Source organism: Myiozetetes cayanensis, unplaced genomic scaffold, assembly GCF_022539395.1.
Source record: "Myiozetetes cayanensis isolate MyiCay16 unplaced genomic scaffold, myiCay2020 scf23, whole genome shotgun sequence".
Taxonomy (NCBI): domain Eukaryota; kingdom Metazoa; phylum Chordata; class Aves; order Passeriformes; family Tyrannidae; genus Myiozetetes; species Myiozetetes cayanensis.
In genome coordinates this window covers 4,700,521-4,717,285 of record NW_026087445.1, presented here as the reverse complement: position 1 = coordinate 4,717,285, position 16,765 = coordinate 4,700,521, and the positions used below count along the sequence as shown (strand labels likewise).

At 51.9% G+C, this 16,765-nt stretch overlaps 3 protein-coding genes across 3 annotated transcripts in view; all 3 read right to left on the bottom strand.

Moving 5' to 3' along the window:
* Window positions 1–1,420: 1,420 nt before the first annotated feature.
* On the bottom strand, window positions 1,421–6,061 carry LOC126642399 (alpha-1-acid glycoprotein 8-like). Its single transcript, XM_050319996.1, has 6 exons — window positions 5,913–6,061; window positions 5,238–5,380; window positions 4,611–4,684; window positions 3,799–3,909; window positions 3,034–3,137; window positions 1,421–1,572 (listed from the first exon to the last, which is right to left on the bottom strand). The coding sequence occupies exons 1-6, from the start codon at window positions 6,009–6,011 to the stop codon at window positions 1,456–1,458; spliced, it is 648 nt and encodes a 215-aa protein (XP_050175953.1). The 5' UTR covers window positions 6,012–6,061; the 3' UTR covers window positions 1,421–1,455.
* A 993-nt stretch (window positions 6,062–7,054) lies between these two features.
* On the bottom strand, window positions 7,055–9,484 carry LOC126642394 (alpha-1-acid glycoprotein 1-like). The gene is made up of 6 exons (XM_050319983.1): window positions 9,324–9,484; window positions 8,511–8,653; window positions 8,219–8,286; window positions 7,821–7,925; window positions 7,480–7,580; window positions 7,055–7,280 (listed from the first exon to the last, which is right to left on the bottom strand). The coding sequence occupies exons 1-6, from the start codon at window positions 9,432–9,434 to the stop codon at window positions 7,218–7,220; spliced, it is 591 nt and encodes a 196-aa protein (XP_050175940.1). The 5' UTR covers window positions 9,435–9,484; the 3' UTR covers window positions 7,055–7,217.
* A 997-nt stretch (window positions 9,485–10,481) lies between these two features.
* Window positions 10,482–16,765, bottom strand: part of LOC126642407 (collagen alpha-1(XXVII) chain-like) — a 143,944-nt gene continuing 137,660 nt past the window's right edge. The window contains exons 53-61 of the mRNA XM_050320007.1: window positions 16,455–16,490; window positions 16,016–16,033; window positions 15,589–15,624; window positions 15,229–15,255; window positions 14,920–14,985; window positions 14,367–14,535; window positions 14,088–14,197; window positions 13,170–13,388; window positions 10,482–12,615 (exon numbers count right to left, since the gene is read on the bottom strand). Of these exons, the coding sequence (XP_050175964.1) occupies window positions 12,469–12,615; window positions 13,170–13,388; window positions 14,088–14,197; window positions 14,367–14,535; window positions 14,920–14,985; window positions 15,229–15,255; window positions 15,589–15,624; window positions 16,016–16,033; window positions 16,455–16,490 (828 nt within the window). The 3' untranslated portion in view covers window positions 10,482–12,468. The remainder of the gene's footprint in view (window positions 12,616–13,169; window positions 13,389–14,087; window positions 14,198–14,366; window positions 14,536–14,919; window positions 14,986–15,228; window positions 15,256–15,588; window positions 15,625–16,015; window positions 16,034–16,454; window positions 16,491–16,765) is intronic.

The following is a 16,765-nucleotide window of genomic DNA, read 5'->3' as shown; positions in this document are numbered from 1 at the left end:
CTTATCGATGCACTTGTGGACTGCAGTGCTCGAGGCTGCTGCTGGCATCCCCTCAGCACCCAGGGGGTGATGTTTCATGTCACATGGTGATAAAAAGGTGTCTGAAGCAAGGGCTGGCTGGGTGCCTGTGCCCTGAGACCAGGAGTGGCCTCTTCTCCCAGGCAACCAGTGACAGGACAAGAGGAAACTGCCTCAAGCTGTGCCAGGGGAGGTTCAGGTTGGACATCAGGGGGAATTTCTTCACGGAAAGGGTGGTCTGGCATTGGAAGGGGCTGCCCAGTGAGGTGGTGGAGTCCCCATCCCTGAAGGTGTCCTGGGAAGGACTTGCTTGACATGGCACTCAGTGCTCTGGGCTGGGTGACAAGGTGGGGATGGGGCACAGCGTGGACTTGATGATCTTGGAGGCCTTTCCCAACCTTAATGATTCTGTGATCTGGTAAAATTCATTATTGCTGCAGGAATCTGTGCAAAGGCTCAACTCTGAAACACTGCCCAGTAAAGGCTGGACAGGGACAGGGCACCCTGGAGCTGCAGTGGGAGGATCAGGGCTCGCTGCTGCCTTCCCTCCAGCTTTGCTCATTTTCTTCCTTTTTAAGGAAGAGAGATATTTTGAGTGCTTAATTACTAGGTTAGAGCAGAGACTGGATTACTCTCCAGACACGCAGCAACAGCAGTCTCTTGTTAAACTCCCCCACTTACACAAATGCAATGACAATGCTGTCCTCCTTTTGGGGCTGGGGGTGGGATAAGGGATGGGTGAGGTGCCTGACAAGTGCAGGGGTGTACCAGAGGCACAGAGAGCAATTTCAGCCTTGGCACTTGTATCTTCTCACCTCCAGGGTGCTGAGCTTACTGGGAAATGGGAAAACATGGCCCTTTCTCTGGGAAAGTAAAAATCCAGGCCGGGATGGGCCAGCACCCCCTCCCTCTGGCAGGAGGATAATTTGTCAGTGTCATTGTGTGCAAATCTCACTGTGGATGGACATTATTGGCGAGCATTTGGCAGGTCCAAAGGATTTGGCCAGGAACATCTGCCCCAGCTGGGCTACCTGGCAGTCAAGCTGCTGTCAAGGGAATTGGGTGGTTTCTTCTAGCTAAGCACCCTCTTCCTCAGGCTGTACAGGTAAAGATAAGTTTCCAGCCTTGTGTATATGCCACTTGCTCCTCAAATGCTTGGTCCGCTATTTAACATAGTTAATGATTGCCCTCTCCTGGTTGGCCTCTCTTACTGCTCCTTTTCAGTGCTGCTTTTCTGGCAGAGCTCCCTTCCAAGCTTGATGTTAAGCTTCAGGTCACCTCTTCCCAGCTCCCGCCTGAATGACACACAAGGTGAACTGGATGTCCAATTTCTTTTTGCAAGCCCCACTTCTGACCTCTTCATAGCGCCCTGTTCTCCAACAGCTCGGCAACAAAATAAATAGAATTTAAAGAAAACATTTATTGCCCGAAGTGGGATCAGTTCCCTGCACTCCCAGGCTGGAGGGTACCTGGAGGAGGTGATGCTGTGCCCCCAGCCATGGGCTCTGTGTGTGGGGTGTTGCCTTTTTCTATCTCTTTTGTTTGACACAGCTCCTGTCAAAACAACAATAACAGGATAAGTGAAAATGCCAAGGCACCAGCAAGAGAGAATTTACTGAAGAAAGCAGTATTTTCCTTTCCCCTTTTTAGCTGATTATATGTCAAAGAGGGGCTAAGGAAGCTCTGGGCTTCCTCAGGCACAGACACTGCCCAGGTGCTGATGGGGACATTTTCCAGGTGTGTGCTGGAAAGAGTTTGCCCCAAGCTTCTGGGGCAAAGCTGTGCTACACTGGGGGTTCGGTAAGTGAGTGCTGAAGGACAGGGGAACTCAAACTTCTGGTGAAAGAAGTAAAAAGTTAGTGCTACCCGGGCACTTGGTATAGGTTAAGATCTTCTTATTGCCTGGGGCTGGTGGAGGGCTATGTGAGTCTGCTCTGATGCTCTGTTCACATCCATCTCCTTCAGCCTGATGACAAAGGTCCAGAAAATATTTTCTGAGTTTGTTTAGGAAGTTTTTTACTCCTTGGATGCAGAGCCCTGCCTTGGCTGGGCACAAAACCGTTCTCTGCCAACACCAATTACACCACAGCTTGCAAGGACAGCCAATTTTGTCTCACTCTACCTTTCCCCAACCTTCATTCACCTTGTCCAAATTTAAATGTGACCCAAATGCCCCTGCAACCCCCAGTCCACAGCTGCTTGTGGTTAGTGTGGGGAGCTGGGCTCTTCCTCACAGGTGCTGCTTGTTGCATAAATGAGAAAGGAGACCTGGCCCTGCCACAGCAAGAGGGTTTTGCTCTCTGCCTTTGTCCCTGTCCCCAGTTCCCCTGACCTGTGGGGGACAGTTTTAAAAGAAGCATCTTGGGGCTGAATGGGTGTTGGGGACAACATTGGGTCCAGCCTGGCTGCTTGGTGTGGGGTTTTGGGCATCTCTGAAAGCCCAGAGCCTCCTGAGGTGGATGAGCAGGATGGAACAGCAAAAGGTAGGATATATTTCACCTTCACTTTTCCAGCTGACTTGGGGACTGGGTCATTTGCGGGATAAAATGACATAAATAAGATGGCAAGAGGCAAGGGCTGGGTCTGGTTAACGTTTTGGTGAAAAACCTAAAGGAAAACTCTCAGGTGCACTGTCCCCTCCTGCCCCTTGCTGCAGCTCCTGGGGGCAGCTGGTCTCTGCTAGGGATTGAGGAGGCAAAATCAGGAGTTTCAAGGCAAAATGAGGAATTTCAGGGCAAAGATCCCATGCTGTAGCTATTTCTCTCCCGGCAGTGGGAGGCAGTTACCAGGTTTCCCTGGAGATGCTCGGGTGCAGGTATTTGCTTTCAGGAGTCACCTATCTGCAGGGGGGTGTTATTTTAAACCCCCATTTAAGCGAGCCTGCTGGTTTTTAGCCCCCTAAATCGTTTCCACCACCTTGAAAATGCCTCTCCAAGACCCCAGTTTGGCAGCTGGGGGGTACAGCCTGGGGTGAGGGCTCTGCTGACCCTCGCCCACCCACAAACACCCACGTACTGTTTTCCAGGGTGCATAAATGATCTCCTCTTCCCTCAGCCCCAGGCACTTGGCGTGGTGCTCGAATTCCTCACGGTCAGCTGTGCTCATGCTCAGGTTCCGGGCTGGAGGAGGAGAAAGCATTTGCCAGGAGTTAAATAGGGACTGGTAACAAAACCAGGTGTTTTGGGCATCACTTTTTTTAATCTCCCAAACTACTCCAGTTCTGTCTGCTTTAAGGGATGGCAGGATAGTCTGACATTCCTGGGGTGTTGGGAGGGTCCAAGCCTGAGTACAGAGGCAGTTTTCTACATGTACCTTCAAACTCTATTAAGCAATTGCTTTGCAGCTTGGATGGGTGATGGGGAGCTTTATCAGGGTCTAAAACTGCTTTATGAGGTTGTGGGTAGATCTGATCAGCTTTGCCTGTGCTGGCACTGCAAAGCCACGTGCTCTGCCCTGGGAGGTAAGCACTGAAACATCATGGTTGGCTTGAAAATATTGAGATTTTACAATGATATCGATGCTGAATTGCGTTTGCTTCCTGTTCTTTGAATATTTATGGCCTAAGTGGGTTTGGCCTTTAACTTGTTCTTTCTGCTCTGCCAAGAGATGTGGAGTTTAATGGGGTTTGTAAATGCTCCTGTGACCCCTGGAGCGTTGGTCTCAGAAAAGTCACTGACTGCTGGTGAAACCAAGCTGTTGTGTGGTTTTAGTTGATAATTTTATGTGTGTGTTTTGGTGTCCATGACAACTTAGAGTTACTCTGGGAAGGAGTTTCCGTACCGTAGAGATACAGTCCCAAATACGTCCTTTCCCTCTGCAGTTGGTACTGGATGAGTAAAAGGTCTTCAGAGCTGAGGTTCATCAGTGTCCCCACAGTTTGCTGGGTCTTGGCTGGGAAAGAACAGCCACAATATTCAGATTTTTTAGTGCTGCAGCAGCAATAAACCCCAGCCCAGGTGTGGGCAACGCCAGTAGCCCCTGGAATCCAGCCCTCAGCAGTGTGTGGGGACAAATGTCCTGACGTGAGGTGACTTGTTTGGTTCTTGGTTTATTTGAATTGTATTTCTTAAATGCGAGGCTGGGGTGTGAAGGAGCCAAAGTCACCCAGCTCCTGTCCTGCTGTTGGAATGTGCTGCAGGGTGTGGAATGCTGAGGCAACCCAGGGGGTTGCAGTTCCCACCCTGAAGGGCTCACCCTGTTTCCTCTCTGCGAGGGGGAAGCAACTCAGAACGAGAGGCTTCATTAACTCACTGAAAACTGCCATGGAATGTTCTCTCCTTTCCCCGAGGGATTGTGAAATAACTTCACAAACAAGGTGGTGTTCTCCAGCAGGGATGGGAGCAGGTTTGCTCCTGGAACAGCATCGCTCTGTGGGGTTTAGTGTGGCTGGAAGGGCAGGCAGTGATCCCCTGGGTGTTCTGGTGCGGGGAGTTGTCCCCCGGCCCTGGGGAGTTGTTTGGAGCCCACCGAGGCTTCAAACAGGCAAAGTGACCCAGGAAGAAAATGCACCAGATGATGTAAAACATGGACACAGGCTCTTTGTGTGTCTCAATCCATGGAAAAGCAGAGGCTGGGGGATAATGGGTGCTCACCGTGCTTCACCAGCGTGGTGTTACCAGCAGCGATTTCCAAGTAGGTGAGGTTGTTGGTGAGACATTGGTCCCCTCTGGAGAGAGAGGGGGGAAAGGGGGTGATGCCATGGGCTTGGAAAGGACCAACAAAGACCCAGCCCTGTCCTGACCCCACACCGGGCATCTGCCACCTCCTTCACAGCGTTAATTGCTGTCACTGTTAAAATTAAGGCATGAGATGTTTTTCCACCCTGAAATAACTGAAATTACAAATTGCTGCCTGTGTTGGCACAGAAAAAAAAAAAATTATCCTCTGAAAGTCTGACCCTGCAAAGGGAAACATCTTTTGGTGCCTGGCAGAATCAGTGGCTGTGGCACTGGAGAGGTCTCCTCCTCCACAGAGGTCTTCTCCTTGCCCACAGGGCCTGGTGCCTGTGAGACCTCTGTGCCCTGCAAAATTCACCCAAACCCGGGGACTGTTGAAATAAATAATTAAATGGAGTGAGGAAGAGATGGGAGAGGATGCACAGAGCATCCAGGGGAGAGTCTTTTTGGAGAAATCAATCTGAGATCATGCCCATATTTTGTACTGAGGGGCTGTGGGGCTGCAGAAGGTGGGAGGGGATGGGTTTGGGGGCTGCATCTTACACGGCCACGTGCTGGGTGATGAGCAGCTCCTGCCCATCCGTGAGGGGCTCCACGTACAGGTGCCCGTGGTCGATGAGCAGCATCTCCAGGAGGTGCCTGGGGAACTGGGCAGCCCCGGCCACGTAGAGCCACGTTCCCAGCAGCTGTGGGGAGAGAGGGGCAGGGAGGTGAGGGCTGCTGGTTTTGCAGGGGAGAGCTGTGGGGAGGAGATTCCCACCCTCCCCGTGGCAAAACTGGTGCGTCTGCGAGTTCTGCCTCTTGCGCCACATTGGCAGCAAACGGATGAAACCTTTGCAAACATACCAGAGGAGAAAAAAAACAGCTGAGTGTGGGGATTGGAAAAGGTGCTGGCGCCAGCTGTGGGTGCTCTAGGTGGTGCAGAAGGGTCAGGGCAGCCCGGCGCTGCCGTGGGGGATTTGCTCCAAAAAATACCCAGCCACTCCCCTTTTTTCGAGGTTGCTCTTGGGACTTGCTGGGGTATCCACGAGAAAACCGGGCAATTAGGGGTGTTTCGGAAAGCTGCAGGTGTTCCACTGAGGGCACCCACTTGGCAGATGTGCCGGGAGGGGACGAGGTGGGGTCTCCCCCTCTCCCAGGGGACGTGGAGGCTTGGCGGAGCACCCCTAAGTTATCTGAGGGAGCGGGGCAGCCCCCCAGGGCTCGTGTCTCTCCTACCTTGGAGGCCGTGGCGTTGTGGGGGCGCAGGGCTGGGCAGGGGAAGGCGTCCGTGGGCAGCAGCACCGCGATGCCGAGGGTGAGCACGATCCCGGCCATGGCTCCCGCAGCCCGGACAGACGGACGCGCTCGCTCGGCCGCTGGCTCTGGCAGCCCTGCTGGGAGGGGACAGGATGTGCCCCGCGCTGCTGGCTCCGCACTGGTGATGCAATCATCACCTTTTAGGCGCTTACGCTCGCCCTGGCCTCGGCTGCAGCCGAGGATGGCTGTGGGCTGTTGGTGATGGGGGTGATGCAGTTGCTGCATTTAAAACTTAAATCTACCCTCCCTAAATTTGGCCATTCCCCCCCCCCCCCAAAAAAAAAAAACCAGCTGCTGTAGTTGCCTCTTGCTCTGCTAATGAGGTACGGTGCAGCTGCCCCCATCTCAGGCAAAACCCAGGGCAGCTTTGAAGAGAAGGGAACGTGGTTTTGCTGTCCTTGTCAAAACCAGCCATAAAAATAGGACTGATGGGTCCCAGGAGCTCACCCCCATCCTGCTGGCCAGATCTGTAGCAGCTCCCTGATTTCCCCCTCCCTGTCCCACTGCTGTCCCTGTGCCGCCGGTCAGGGCAAGACTTGCTTCTCTGGCATTATTTCTGGTAGCAAAGCCTCCCTGAATCCCTTGGTCTGGCCCTGGGTGATGGTTTTTCCCACTGTCTCCCCTTTCCCATGTTCAGGGAAGGCATGATGCCACCCTTTGTCACCCCACCCCGCTGTGACCCCAGTGCAAGGCCCCTGATGGGGGCACAGATGGAACCTTGTGGGATTTGGCTTGAAAATTGAGGGTGGGATGTTCAGGTGCTAAAAGTGTTGTGGTGGAGAAGACTTGAGGAGGTTGGCAGGTTTGTGTGTCTCCCTGTGGGGTCGGGGCTGATGAGTTGGTGCTCACATCCCAATGTCCTGAGGATGGGATCCCCTGCCACCACAGAGCTGGTGTGAGGGATGAGCATCTCTGTGCCTGCTGCCACGCCTGGCCCTGTTTGGGTTTTGTCTGGGGCTTTTCACACCTCTTGGCAGGTTTGGAGATGCAGCACCATGGGCAGGGTGTGCAGGAGGGGGTCCTGCACAAGGTGCCAGAGAGGATGGAGCAGGAGCAGCCAGTGGTTGTAACACAGGGGTTTATTTTGGGTCCAGAGGATAACAGTGAAACCGGGTGTTTAATCCATGAGATAAAAACAAAGCCTGGATAGGAGCTCCTGAGGCTGCACTGAGCCTGGCTGTAGGAGGAGGATGAGGATGGAGCAGCTGACCTGGTCCATGGGGGTTATCCCAACTGTGGATCTGTGTCATCTTCATCTGTTTTCTCCCCAGGCAGGGGACAGGCATCCTATGAGAGAGGGGAGAGTGTCTGTCAGTGCCCCTTTGCCCCAAAACCACCAGGAATGGCTGGGTTGGGTGCTCAGGGAGGAGGGAGGATGCACAGAGGGGAAGCTGCAGTGGGGAACCACACACACCACCCAGAATCCCATCCCAGCTGGAGGCAGAAGCTGGCCTGGGGCTCGCCCACCCTGGGCAGGGGTTGGTACCTCTCTGGAAGTGTAGAACACGTCCTCCTCAGTGAAGCCCAGACAGTGCAGGTGGGCTTTGAACTCCTCCATGTGCTCCTTGCTCACATTGGGTGTCCGTGCTGTCAGAGAAATGGAGAAGTGGGGGGGGGAACAAAAGGGAGTTTTAGGGGTGCTTTGCTCCTGGGTGATCCCCATAGTGCAGATGTGGAGCTCACTGCTGCCTGCCCCCATCTTTTCCCCTCTCTGTATCAGTGGAAAAGGGGCTTTTTGCCCTGCCTGTGAGTGTTGGTGGTGTCTGTGCCCCTTGAGTTGTCCCTGGACAGGGCTTTGCCCCAAGTACCCAGGCAGCATCCACTCACCTGAGAGGCTCAGAGTTGGCGAGTCAATGTTGATTTCGTTCAGGATCAGCAGGTCCTTGTCGCTTTGGATCAGTGTGGCCATGGAAGCCACCTGGTTACTGTCAACTGGAAGGCATGGAGAGAGTGGGATCACCCCATGCTGGGTCTCACCCTGGGCAGAGCTGGCAGGGTCTGCTCATCCCCTTTTACCCTTGAGACTCATCCCAGTGGGGACCAGTCTGGTCCCACAGCGCTGCTGTACCCATTGTGTGGGGTGGAAGAAATTTTTCCCCCCACCTCCAGACACGACTTCAGGTGTAAAAGGGCTCAGGGTGCCAGGTTCTGGGGGACAGAAGCAGGAGAGTCCCAGGTGAAGCTGCGTCCCCCTTTCCCCTCCCTCTGCCCTGACTGGGCCTCACCGTGCACCAGGGTGGAGTTCTGATGCAAGACCTGGATCTTGCTGTTCTTCACCACACACGTCTCGTTCCTGCGGGGCAGAGAGGTCAGATGGAGCAAATACCCCTGAGAATGCCCCAAGCAAGGCCGAGGGACTTGGAACTTGAGTGGGGCTGCAGAGCTTAAATAAACGTGGCACAGCTGCTCTCCAGCCCCAAATTTGCCAGGGTGCCTCAGCCCAGAGGATGGCACCAGCAGGTGAAAGTGCCCCTGGGGATGGGGGAGCTTGATGAGGGGGTGAATGCCTGTCCTTACAGTCTCATGATTTCGGTGATGTTGAGCTCGTCCTCATGGCTACCAGGGAAGAAGGAAAAAGCGTCGAATGTCAGTGCTTTAATCTCTGCCAGGTGAGGGGGGTACCTGGTGGCACCGGCGATGTAGAACCATTGTCCCAGGAGCTGCAGAGAGGAGGGAAGCGGGGAAGGTTGGGGCAGCCATGCCTGGTTCACCCACGGGCACCACATGAGTGAAAGCAGATGCTGTGTCCTCCCATCCCACTGCCACGAGGACCCTTGGTGGGTGACCACCTGGGGCAGGATCCAGGCTGATGGGCTTTATCCCCTGGGTTTTATCCCCTCTCTGCCAAAGTGCTGCTCCAGTTCCCAGGATGGCCAGTTCTTTCTGTCGTGGTGTCCCTCCTGCTCTGTGCCCAGTTCTCATTGCTTTCCTCCCATTAAACACTCCCAAGGGACTAAATACTGTTTATGCAGTGAAGGGTTTGCAGATGGAGGCTCGTGACCTGAGTTGCCACCACTTGAAGAACTTAAAACAGAGTGACGAAGCACTGGGATGGTGCTGCCCAGCCTGGCTGGCACGAGGAAATGGAAGCAGGAGCCTCCCAAAGTGCCTGCTCATGAGATTGAGTGTGTGCAGAGCTGCAAGGCTTCACCCCTTCGCTGTGCCCCTGTACAGCAGTCTGGAATATTGTTTTTTAAGGAAAAGCAGCATGGATAGACAGCGAGATAAGCATGGAGCTGATGGGTCTATAACCTCTTCCTGGACCTGTAAAGGCTAGGAATGCTGATAGGAAAGGAGAGGATGGGTGCCTCGGATGAGGGCAGGGCTTACCCTGGGGACGGTGGTGTTGTCGAAGGTGATCGGGACGAGTGGGGCGCAGGTGGGGGGCTCGGTGGCGAGAGCCAGGGGCAGCCCCAGGAGGAGGGTGAGGGTGGCCAGCATCTCCTGGCCAGCTGGGAGGATGTTCCTGCTCTGCCAGGCTGTGGATCAGCTCTGTCCCTTATATACAGGTGCCAGCAGCGCTGGACATCCCCAGCCCCAGCGTGCCTGTTCCACTGTTGGGCTGTTTGCTCAGGCGTGAAGCAATAGCAGGTGGTGGAAGTTCAACTTGCAAAATCTTGGATTTCTCCAACAGAAAGAGATGAGAGAACCCCACCAACGCAACGCTTCACCAGTGCAGGCTTTTTTTCTGGGAAACTGCAACTAATTTTGTGGGTGTGGAGCACTTGGCAGCTCCAGGTGTGTTTGGAGGCCTTGAGGGCACTGAGGGGACCCAGATGTGGCTTCCCTCCAGAGGTTGTTCACCTCCAGGCTTCAGTTCACACTGGCCTTGCTCCCTGCCAGGGCACGGGGCTGGCACAGCGGTCCACACGTGCTCTCAGGGGGCAGATGCCAGGGGGGATTCTGTGGGGAATGGGGCCCTGGGTACGAGGCAGGAGACTCATCCGTGGGGTGTGCTCAGGCTTTTAACAGACTACATAAATTGCAACTCCTTCACATGCAGAGTCTCCTCATTTAACAGCGCCTCAGAGCTCCTCTAATGTTGGCTTTGTAATTAAGTGCGGTGATTGATTTATTAGGTGTGTTTGTTTTTGCGCAATTCAGGACCGGCAGCTCGTGTGAGGGACAGCCCTGACCCAGGGGGTTTTAGTGCCAGAGCTGACCTGGTGCCATCACCCAGCACCTCATCGTGCCCCGGGGTGTCCCAGCACTGCTGGGAAGGGGCAGAGCACTGGGTGAGCAAACACAGCTCAGCCCCTTCCACTGCTCCTGTCGCAACTGGGACCAGCCAAGGCTGGGTCTGTGGTGCAGCATAACTGGGTTTTTCCCTCCTCCACCTTCTTTTCCTCCCTCTTTTTGCCCCTGCTTTGCCCCTTCATGTTGCCTTTTCTTTCCCCTCCTTTTTTTCCCCCCCTTTCTTAGTTTCCTACGAAGAAGCAAAAAAAAAAAAAAACACAACCATTTTCCACTCCCGTTTCATTGCCTCAGTTTTAAATATTTATTTAAAGTCCAAAAAAACAAAAAAAAAAAAAAGGAAAAAGAAAAGGAAAAAAAAGCTTTAATGAGAACAAATGGTAACTGCAGCCTCAGGAAAACACACAAAACCAATGGCAGGGGATGGGAGATGGAGAGACCTGCAGTGTGGGGGGTGTGCAGGGAGGAAGCGAGTGATGGGTGATGGTGATTTTGGCCTGGGGGTGAGGTATTTCTGGCAGGGGCTGCGTGGAGGGCGAGGTATTTGGGACAGATCCTGTTAACCTTTTCTGATGGTCGTTGGACACCAACCAGCAGGCAGTAGTTAAAAAAAAAAAAAAGAATACACGAAGAGAGACTCACAGATAATTTTTTTTTCCTCAAAAAAATAAATTCCATAGTCCATATGAGACAAGAAAACTCCAAACAGGCACTGAAGAGTTTCTGATACAGTACAGCTCTGATTACATCAATATTATTCCTTATATAGAATTAAAGATTACCATAATTATCCTCTTTAAAAAAAAAATCCTCCAAATTTACATATAGAGACTAAATTTCTACAAAACTTAACAAAACAAAACCCCTCCAAGCCTGGCTGGGTTCTGAAACAAGGTACCATCATGTCAGTCTTGACAGAGGGGCCGAGGGAAGGGTTGCAGAGCTGGGTTTAAATATGAGCTTAGCCCAGGGAGTCGCAGCTGGCACGGACACAGGGCCAGTGCAGCTACAGCCCAACTAGTTAGTTACATGACAACTGACTCAAAAATAGCTGAGGCTCAACACTTCCAGATGAGCTGTGTCCCTCACTCCCCTCCCAAAGCAGTGAAGTGCTGATGAACAACAACAACAGAAAAAAAAAAAAAAAGCAAATTTGCTTGTGAAGTATCCTGTAGATGATTTTGGATGCAGTGGGAGTTGTCACATGTGATTGACATCCAGAGCCAATAAAGGATCCCTTTTAAGGTGATTTGTTTCTCTGATTTAGCTGTGGACTGTAAGCTCCTCTCTTCCCAGAGAGAGGTGATCCTATGGGGCTTTTTGTTTTTTGGGTCTGTGGCAAGACACTGTAGCACCTTCACAACCTTAAATAGTTTAAAATCATATATATAAAATAACACACTTTTTTAAGAGCACCAGAGATTTCACAGTGAGAGGTAGAAACAAATCAGACGAGCCCATTCCCTCTCTCTATTTTAGCACCAATCTCTTCCCCTCTCCTCCTTCCATTCCCCACTCTTGGCTTCAGGACTCTCCCCCTACCCCAAACACCACACGTGAGAGGGGATGTTGATCAAACTCATGGAAGGAGGAGGAACTTAGCTTTTTTTTTTTTCTTTCTTTCTTTTTTTTTTTTTCCTTTTTCTTTTTGCTTTAAATAATATAATATATATATTTCGTTTCTTCTAGTATTGCACATCAAAATGCTTCCTGTACACAGAGCGGCCCAGATTCAACTTGCAGCTCCGCCTGGGAGACCTGATGCAGGCACGTGGCCATCTAGAAGGCGACAAGCTCTGAGAGGGAAGCTCTATTTTTTTTTTTTTTTTAATTATTTTTCTCAATGGAAAGAACATTTGGTAACTCAGGAACCAGACAAAATGGGTGGTGGTGGTGGTGGTGGTGGGTGGCTGGTGGTGGGGGGAGAAACAACAAAAAAACCCGCACGCTGCAAGTCGCTTGAGGTTTCTCTCGATGTTTTCTTTGGTCATGGGAAAAGCTTGGTGTGTGGAACCGCAACATCCAGTCCCCCTGATCCCTTTTCACTGGTCGCGTCCCGACTGGCGCCCGCTTCCCCTACGTCCTTGTTCTTCCTCCTTCCAACAACCGGCTGAGTTCAGCAGATCACGGGTTCTTTGAGACCTTGAGCCAAAGGCTTAGAGCAAGAGTTGACCCAAAAGACACAGCCCAGCTGCCCTTGCTGCAGAGAGGTGGGAGAGCCTGTGTAAGGACAGGCCAGCCGTGGGGTCGGAGCCTTGGAGCCCGGTTTCCAGAGCTTGGTTCAAAGGAAGCAGACGGGGCCGACCTCGAGGTGGTATTGCTTTCCTGGCTCGGATGGGGGGAGGTTGTAGATGTTGACAATTGGCAGCTGCTGAGGGTCCTGTGTCCGAAACGAAAAGAGCGTCCGATGCCAGCGTCCATCCTTGATCTGTGCAGGGAGGGGGGACAGAGAAAAAGCTGATGAGCTGGGAGGGGGGTGAATCCTGCTGGAAAGGAATCTGTTTCATGAGACAAGGGATGGTTCTTCAGGCTGAGCAGGTCTGGGGTGGGGTTTAGAGAGCATTGTGGGGAATCCTTTACCAGGCTGATGAAAATACAATTTGGATGGTACCACCAATGCAAACTCCTAACTCAGTGAGCCCAAATGCAGCCCTGTGGCTCTTGACTTTGCATGGCATAGGGCAAGAGCCATGTCCACCACCCACAGGTGGCCATTCCCCCCCTTCTGCCATCTGACTGCTGCTACATGTCACATGTAACTTTGGAATTTAGTTTTCTGCTCTCTGTCTGAAGGCCATCTACTTCACAGGAGCTGCTATTGCATCCTGGACTGGAAAATTAGTGGTGAACAGGTAAACTTGACCCTTCTCCCTTTTCTCTGTAGAATGAGCAGCACAGGTGTGACTTGAGCCTTGCTGTGTGACCTGAGTGGGCTCAGCCTGGCATTTCTCTCCACCTCTTCCCTCTTTAGGAGCAACCTACCTTGCAATCATCAGCTGCCACTTCTGGCCTGAGCTGCCCCCCTGCCTCAAACATCTGCCCGTTCCAGGCCTTGAAGCGCACGGCTTTGTCCGAGGGTTTCTCGGAGGAGCCTTCCCGCCAGACGGAGGTGTTCAGGCAGTGGATGGTGATGTGCTGCACCACCTCCGAGCTCAGCAGGCGCAGGAAGTTCATCTGGACTCTGCCGATGTCAAAATCCAGCTGTGAAGGCGACAGAGAGGTCAGGGGTGCCCTGCAGAGGGGCTGGGGGGAGCTGGATCTGGCACGAGTATGGGCATAGGGGCCAGATGCCAAATCAGTTTGTAAAGTTTTCGTGGGGACACAGCTGGTCCTTTAGTTTGCAGAACAAAACTGGAAGGTCCTTAAGTAGAAGGAAAACAATGTAAAGTCTGACTTCAATACACACTTCTGCAAAGCAGCAGGTGCCACTTCATCTGCAAATGAACCCAGATACTGATATTTGTATTTTTGGTGCAGGTGCTTCCTCAAGAAAATCCTGTAGCACTAACTTCACTGGAAACTTGTATGTTTAAGCTGACCTCACTTTTTCAGGTGGCAGAAAGCAAAATGCAAGAGTGACCTGACCATAAGTTAATTCAACAAAGGATTTGGGAGCAGCGTGTTTGCAAAATTACTGGTCTTGTTAAGGTTATGGGTTATTTAAACACCGCTGGAACTTATAGCTCTGTCTTGACAAGAGTCAATAAGGGTCTTGGGTGTATTTTTTTAACGCATGAGAGCAGTTCTCAGTGTTACAGTTGCACTAACTCTGCCTTGAGGAGAAACCTGTGTGCTGTGTCATCGTGGTCACTGTCTGATGTCACAGGACAACACACCCCTGTGTAAATATTTGGCAATACCACAATGGGAAATGCCACTTTGGGGTTGAGCTGTGCCTACCTTGGAGACGGTGATGGGGCTGAGACACGTCTGCCCACCGTTGGTGAAGTTGCAGGTGACCTGGATGGTGTCTGAGGAACAGCCAAGATTTGGGTCAATCCAGTAGGTACCTGAAGAAACAGAAGATTTGGGGATTAACAGGGACACTTAACCTTTTCTGGGAATGAGAGAAGGGGAGTTTTGGTTTCTCCACCCCTGATTCCAGGGAAGGAGAGCAGTTTGGGCCATATGAAGCAGCCCTGTGGAGGACACAGCCTTTGCACACTCAGAGCTCCCTACCATCGTTCATCTTCTGTTCACAGTTCATGAGGTCCCGGCAGATTCGTGCAGGGTTTTCCTTGGTTCCCAGGGGTCTTTTGATGCTCTGAATGAGGTTGCTGAGGTAGTGTAGAGTCTTAAAGATCTCCCCTCCATGGTCCAGCATGAGAAGGTCTGGATGTTGGTAACCCTGGAGAGAAAAGGAGGGGAAGTCAGGATGCCTTAGGGGCCAGGTGCTGTAACCACAAGGGTTTCTGCATCATCTGTGGGGAAACCAGGGGGTCAAAGACAGGCTGTGCTGGCTGTGATCCTGCTGTCCCTAGCAGGACATCACTGAAGCTCTGGCAAAGTCATGATGGCAAAGTCATGAGGTCTGAAACTTCACAAATGAGTGACACAACAGAACCATATCCTTTAAAGTGGACCTCTGTGTACATAAACTGCAAATACTCCATAAGAACAGTGACAAATCAGAGCTCTGTGTTTATAAACTCAACACACAGATAACACCTCTCTGACCATTCCCAGCCTCCAGCTCCAGCAAAGACCAGGGAGTTCAAAAATTCACTCTTACCTCTGTCTTGAGAGCGGTGTTTGAGTCGATCAGTGTCTGGAAAGCTGTCCCAAAGCCATCTTGTTGCTAGTAGGGGGTGAAAAAGGTGGTAACTGAGATTGTCAGAAGCTGAATGTGCCCTGATGCCAAACAAATGCTTCTCAATCTAAGGCTGCAACTCAAGCACCACCCTGCCAACACAGCAGTTTCTGATGGACCTGAGTGTGTGTCTTCAGGGACCCAGCAGCTCTTTGAGGGTGTCCCAGCAGCACCTGGGCTCTACAGGACTTACTGTCACTGTTAACAAACATACAGAAAATGGCAACTCACAAATGAGGCTGGAATTCCTGGCGGTCCCTGGAAATCAAAGGGAAAAAGGGGCATCAGCCAGAGAGCTGGGCAGTCATTATTGCACAGATATTCAGTCATGGCCTTTTGAAATCCTCGTTTCCCTGGAGCTTCTCAATGCAGAGGAGTGAGAGAGGCAACAATGCTGTCTCTATAAAACACTTGGAGATGGTTTGGAGTAAAGCACAAGGAACACTAGTCCATTCACACACAGAGTTTTGCATAGGAGGAATGGGGCTAAGCTATAATTTCCAGTGAGTGAACAGCCCCTCTGGAGAATATCATGGCAAGAATTTTAGCTTGTTTCAATAATGTCTCTGAACTCTTTCCACATATACATACCGGAGGGCCAGGGTGTCCTCGTGGGCCTGGAGGACCCTAAAGACAGAGTGGCATCAGTTAGTGAAATATCTCCAGTTTGAATTTCCATTCCTGTTGTCATCAGCAGGAATCTGTTCCCAGATGAAATCCTCTGGATTTTTTACACTTCACAGCAGCTTCTCCCTCAAACCCTTCAAGAGACAGGACTTGGCCCCATTTTGTTCATGTCCATATATTGCCTTCATCTGGCCCATTCCTACTGCATCCCTTGCTCCCAGCCCTTCCAGCTCCTCAACTGTCATTAATTAATTCCTTATCCCCAGGTACTTGTCACATTCCCTGTGTGCACAATTACCCACCCTGCAGCTTTACACTTGCTAAACTGTAAAAGCAACTGTTTTATTTAAATGCAAGTTATCAGTCAGAAAAAGCGATGCCAAACACTTACCCTTGGACCTTGCAGGCCCTGCAGGAAAATAAAAAAAGAAGAAAAAAAGGCAGAAGCTGTCAGAAGATGCTCATTACTAACACAGCATTTCCATGTACACCCATGTGCTGTTTCCCAAGGTGCCTGTGCAAGGGCTGGATGCTGCCCTGGAGGGACAGGGGGTCTGCCAACAGCAGAGAGGTTATTGCAGAGGAGGGTGATGGCCCTGGCACCAGTGAATGCTCACTCTGGGGTGCAGGTCCCTGCCATCACAGTGTCCTCTGCTGTGCCCATGGAGGTAGGAAATGTGAGCAGGAAGAACCAGAGGCTCCCTCGTGGGAGCCTGATGCCACCACCCTGAGCCCAAGCCCAGGTGGGTGCAGCAGAGCCTGGTGTGACTCTTGGTTGCTCAAAGGGAGGGACCCTCTTAGGGACACCCAGGGGTGGGACCAGCACTTACCATCTCCCCACGGCTGCCTTTGTCTCCCTTGGGCCCCTGTAAAGCACACGGGGTGTCTGTCAGTGACTGTTCACAAGCTGCACTGCTGGGGGTTGCCCCCCAGAAGCTCCTTGCAAGGACCCAAGTGCATCTCTAACACATCAGCTCAGGTTGTTATATTGGCCCCTCCATGCCAGGGTTAAAAAAAGCACCATTACTGGATGTTTGGGCAATGCCCAAGCTCATCTTGCTGGTTTTCCTCTCTGCCAGTAGCAGGCTCTGGACTGAACTTTGAGTAGTGTCATGTTCATGTTTTTATGAAGCACTGACCT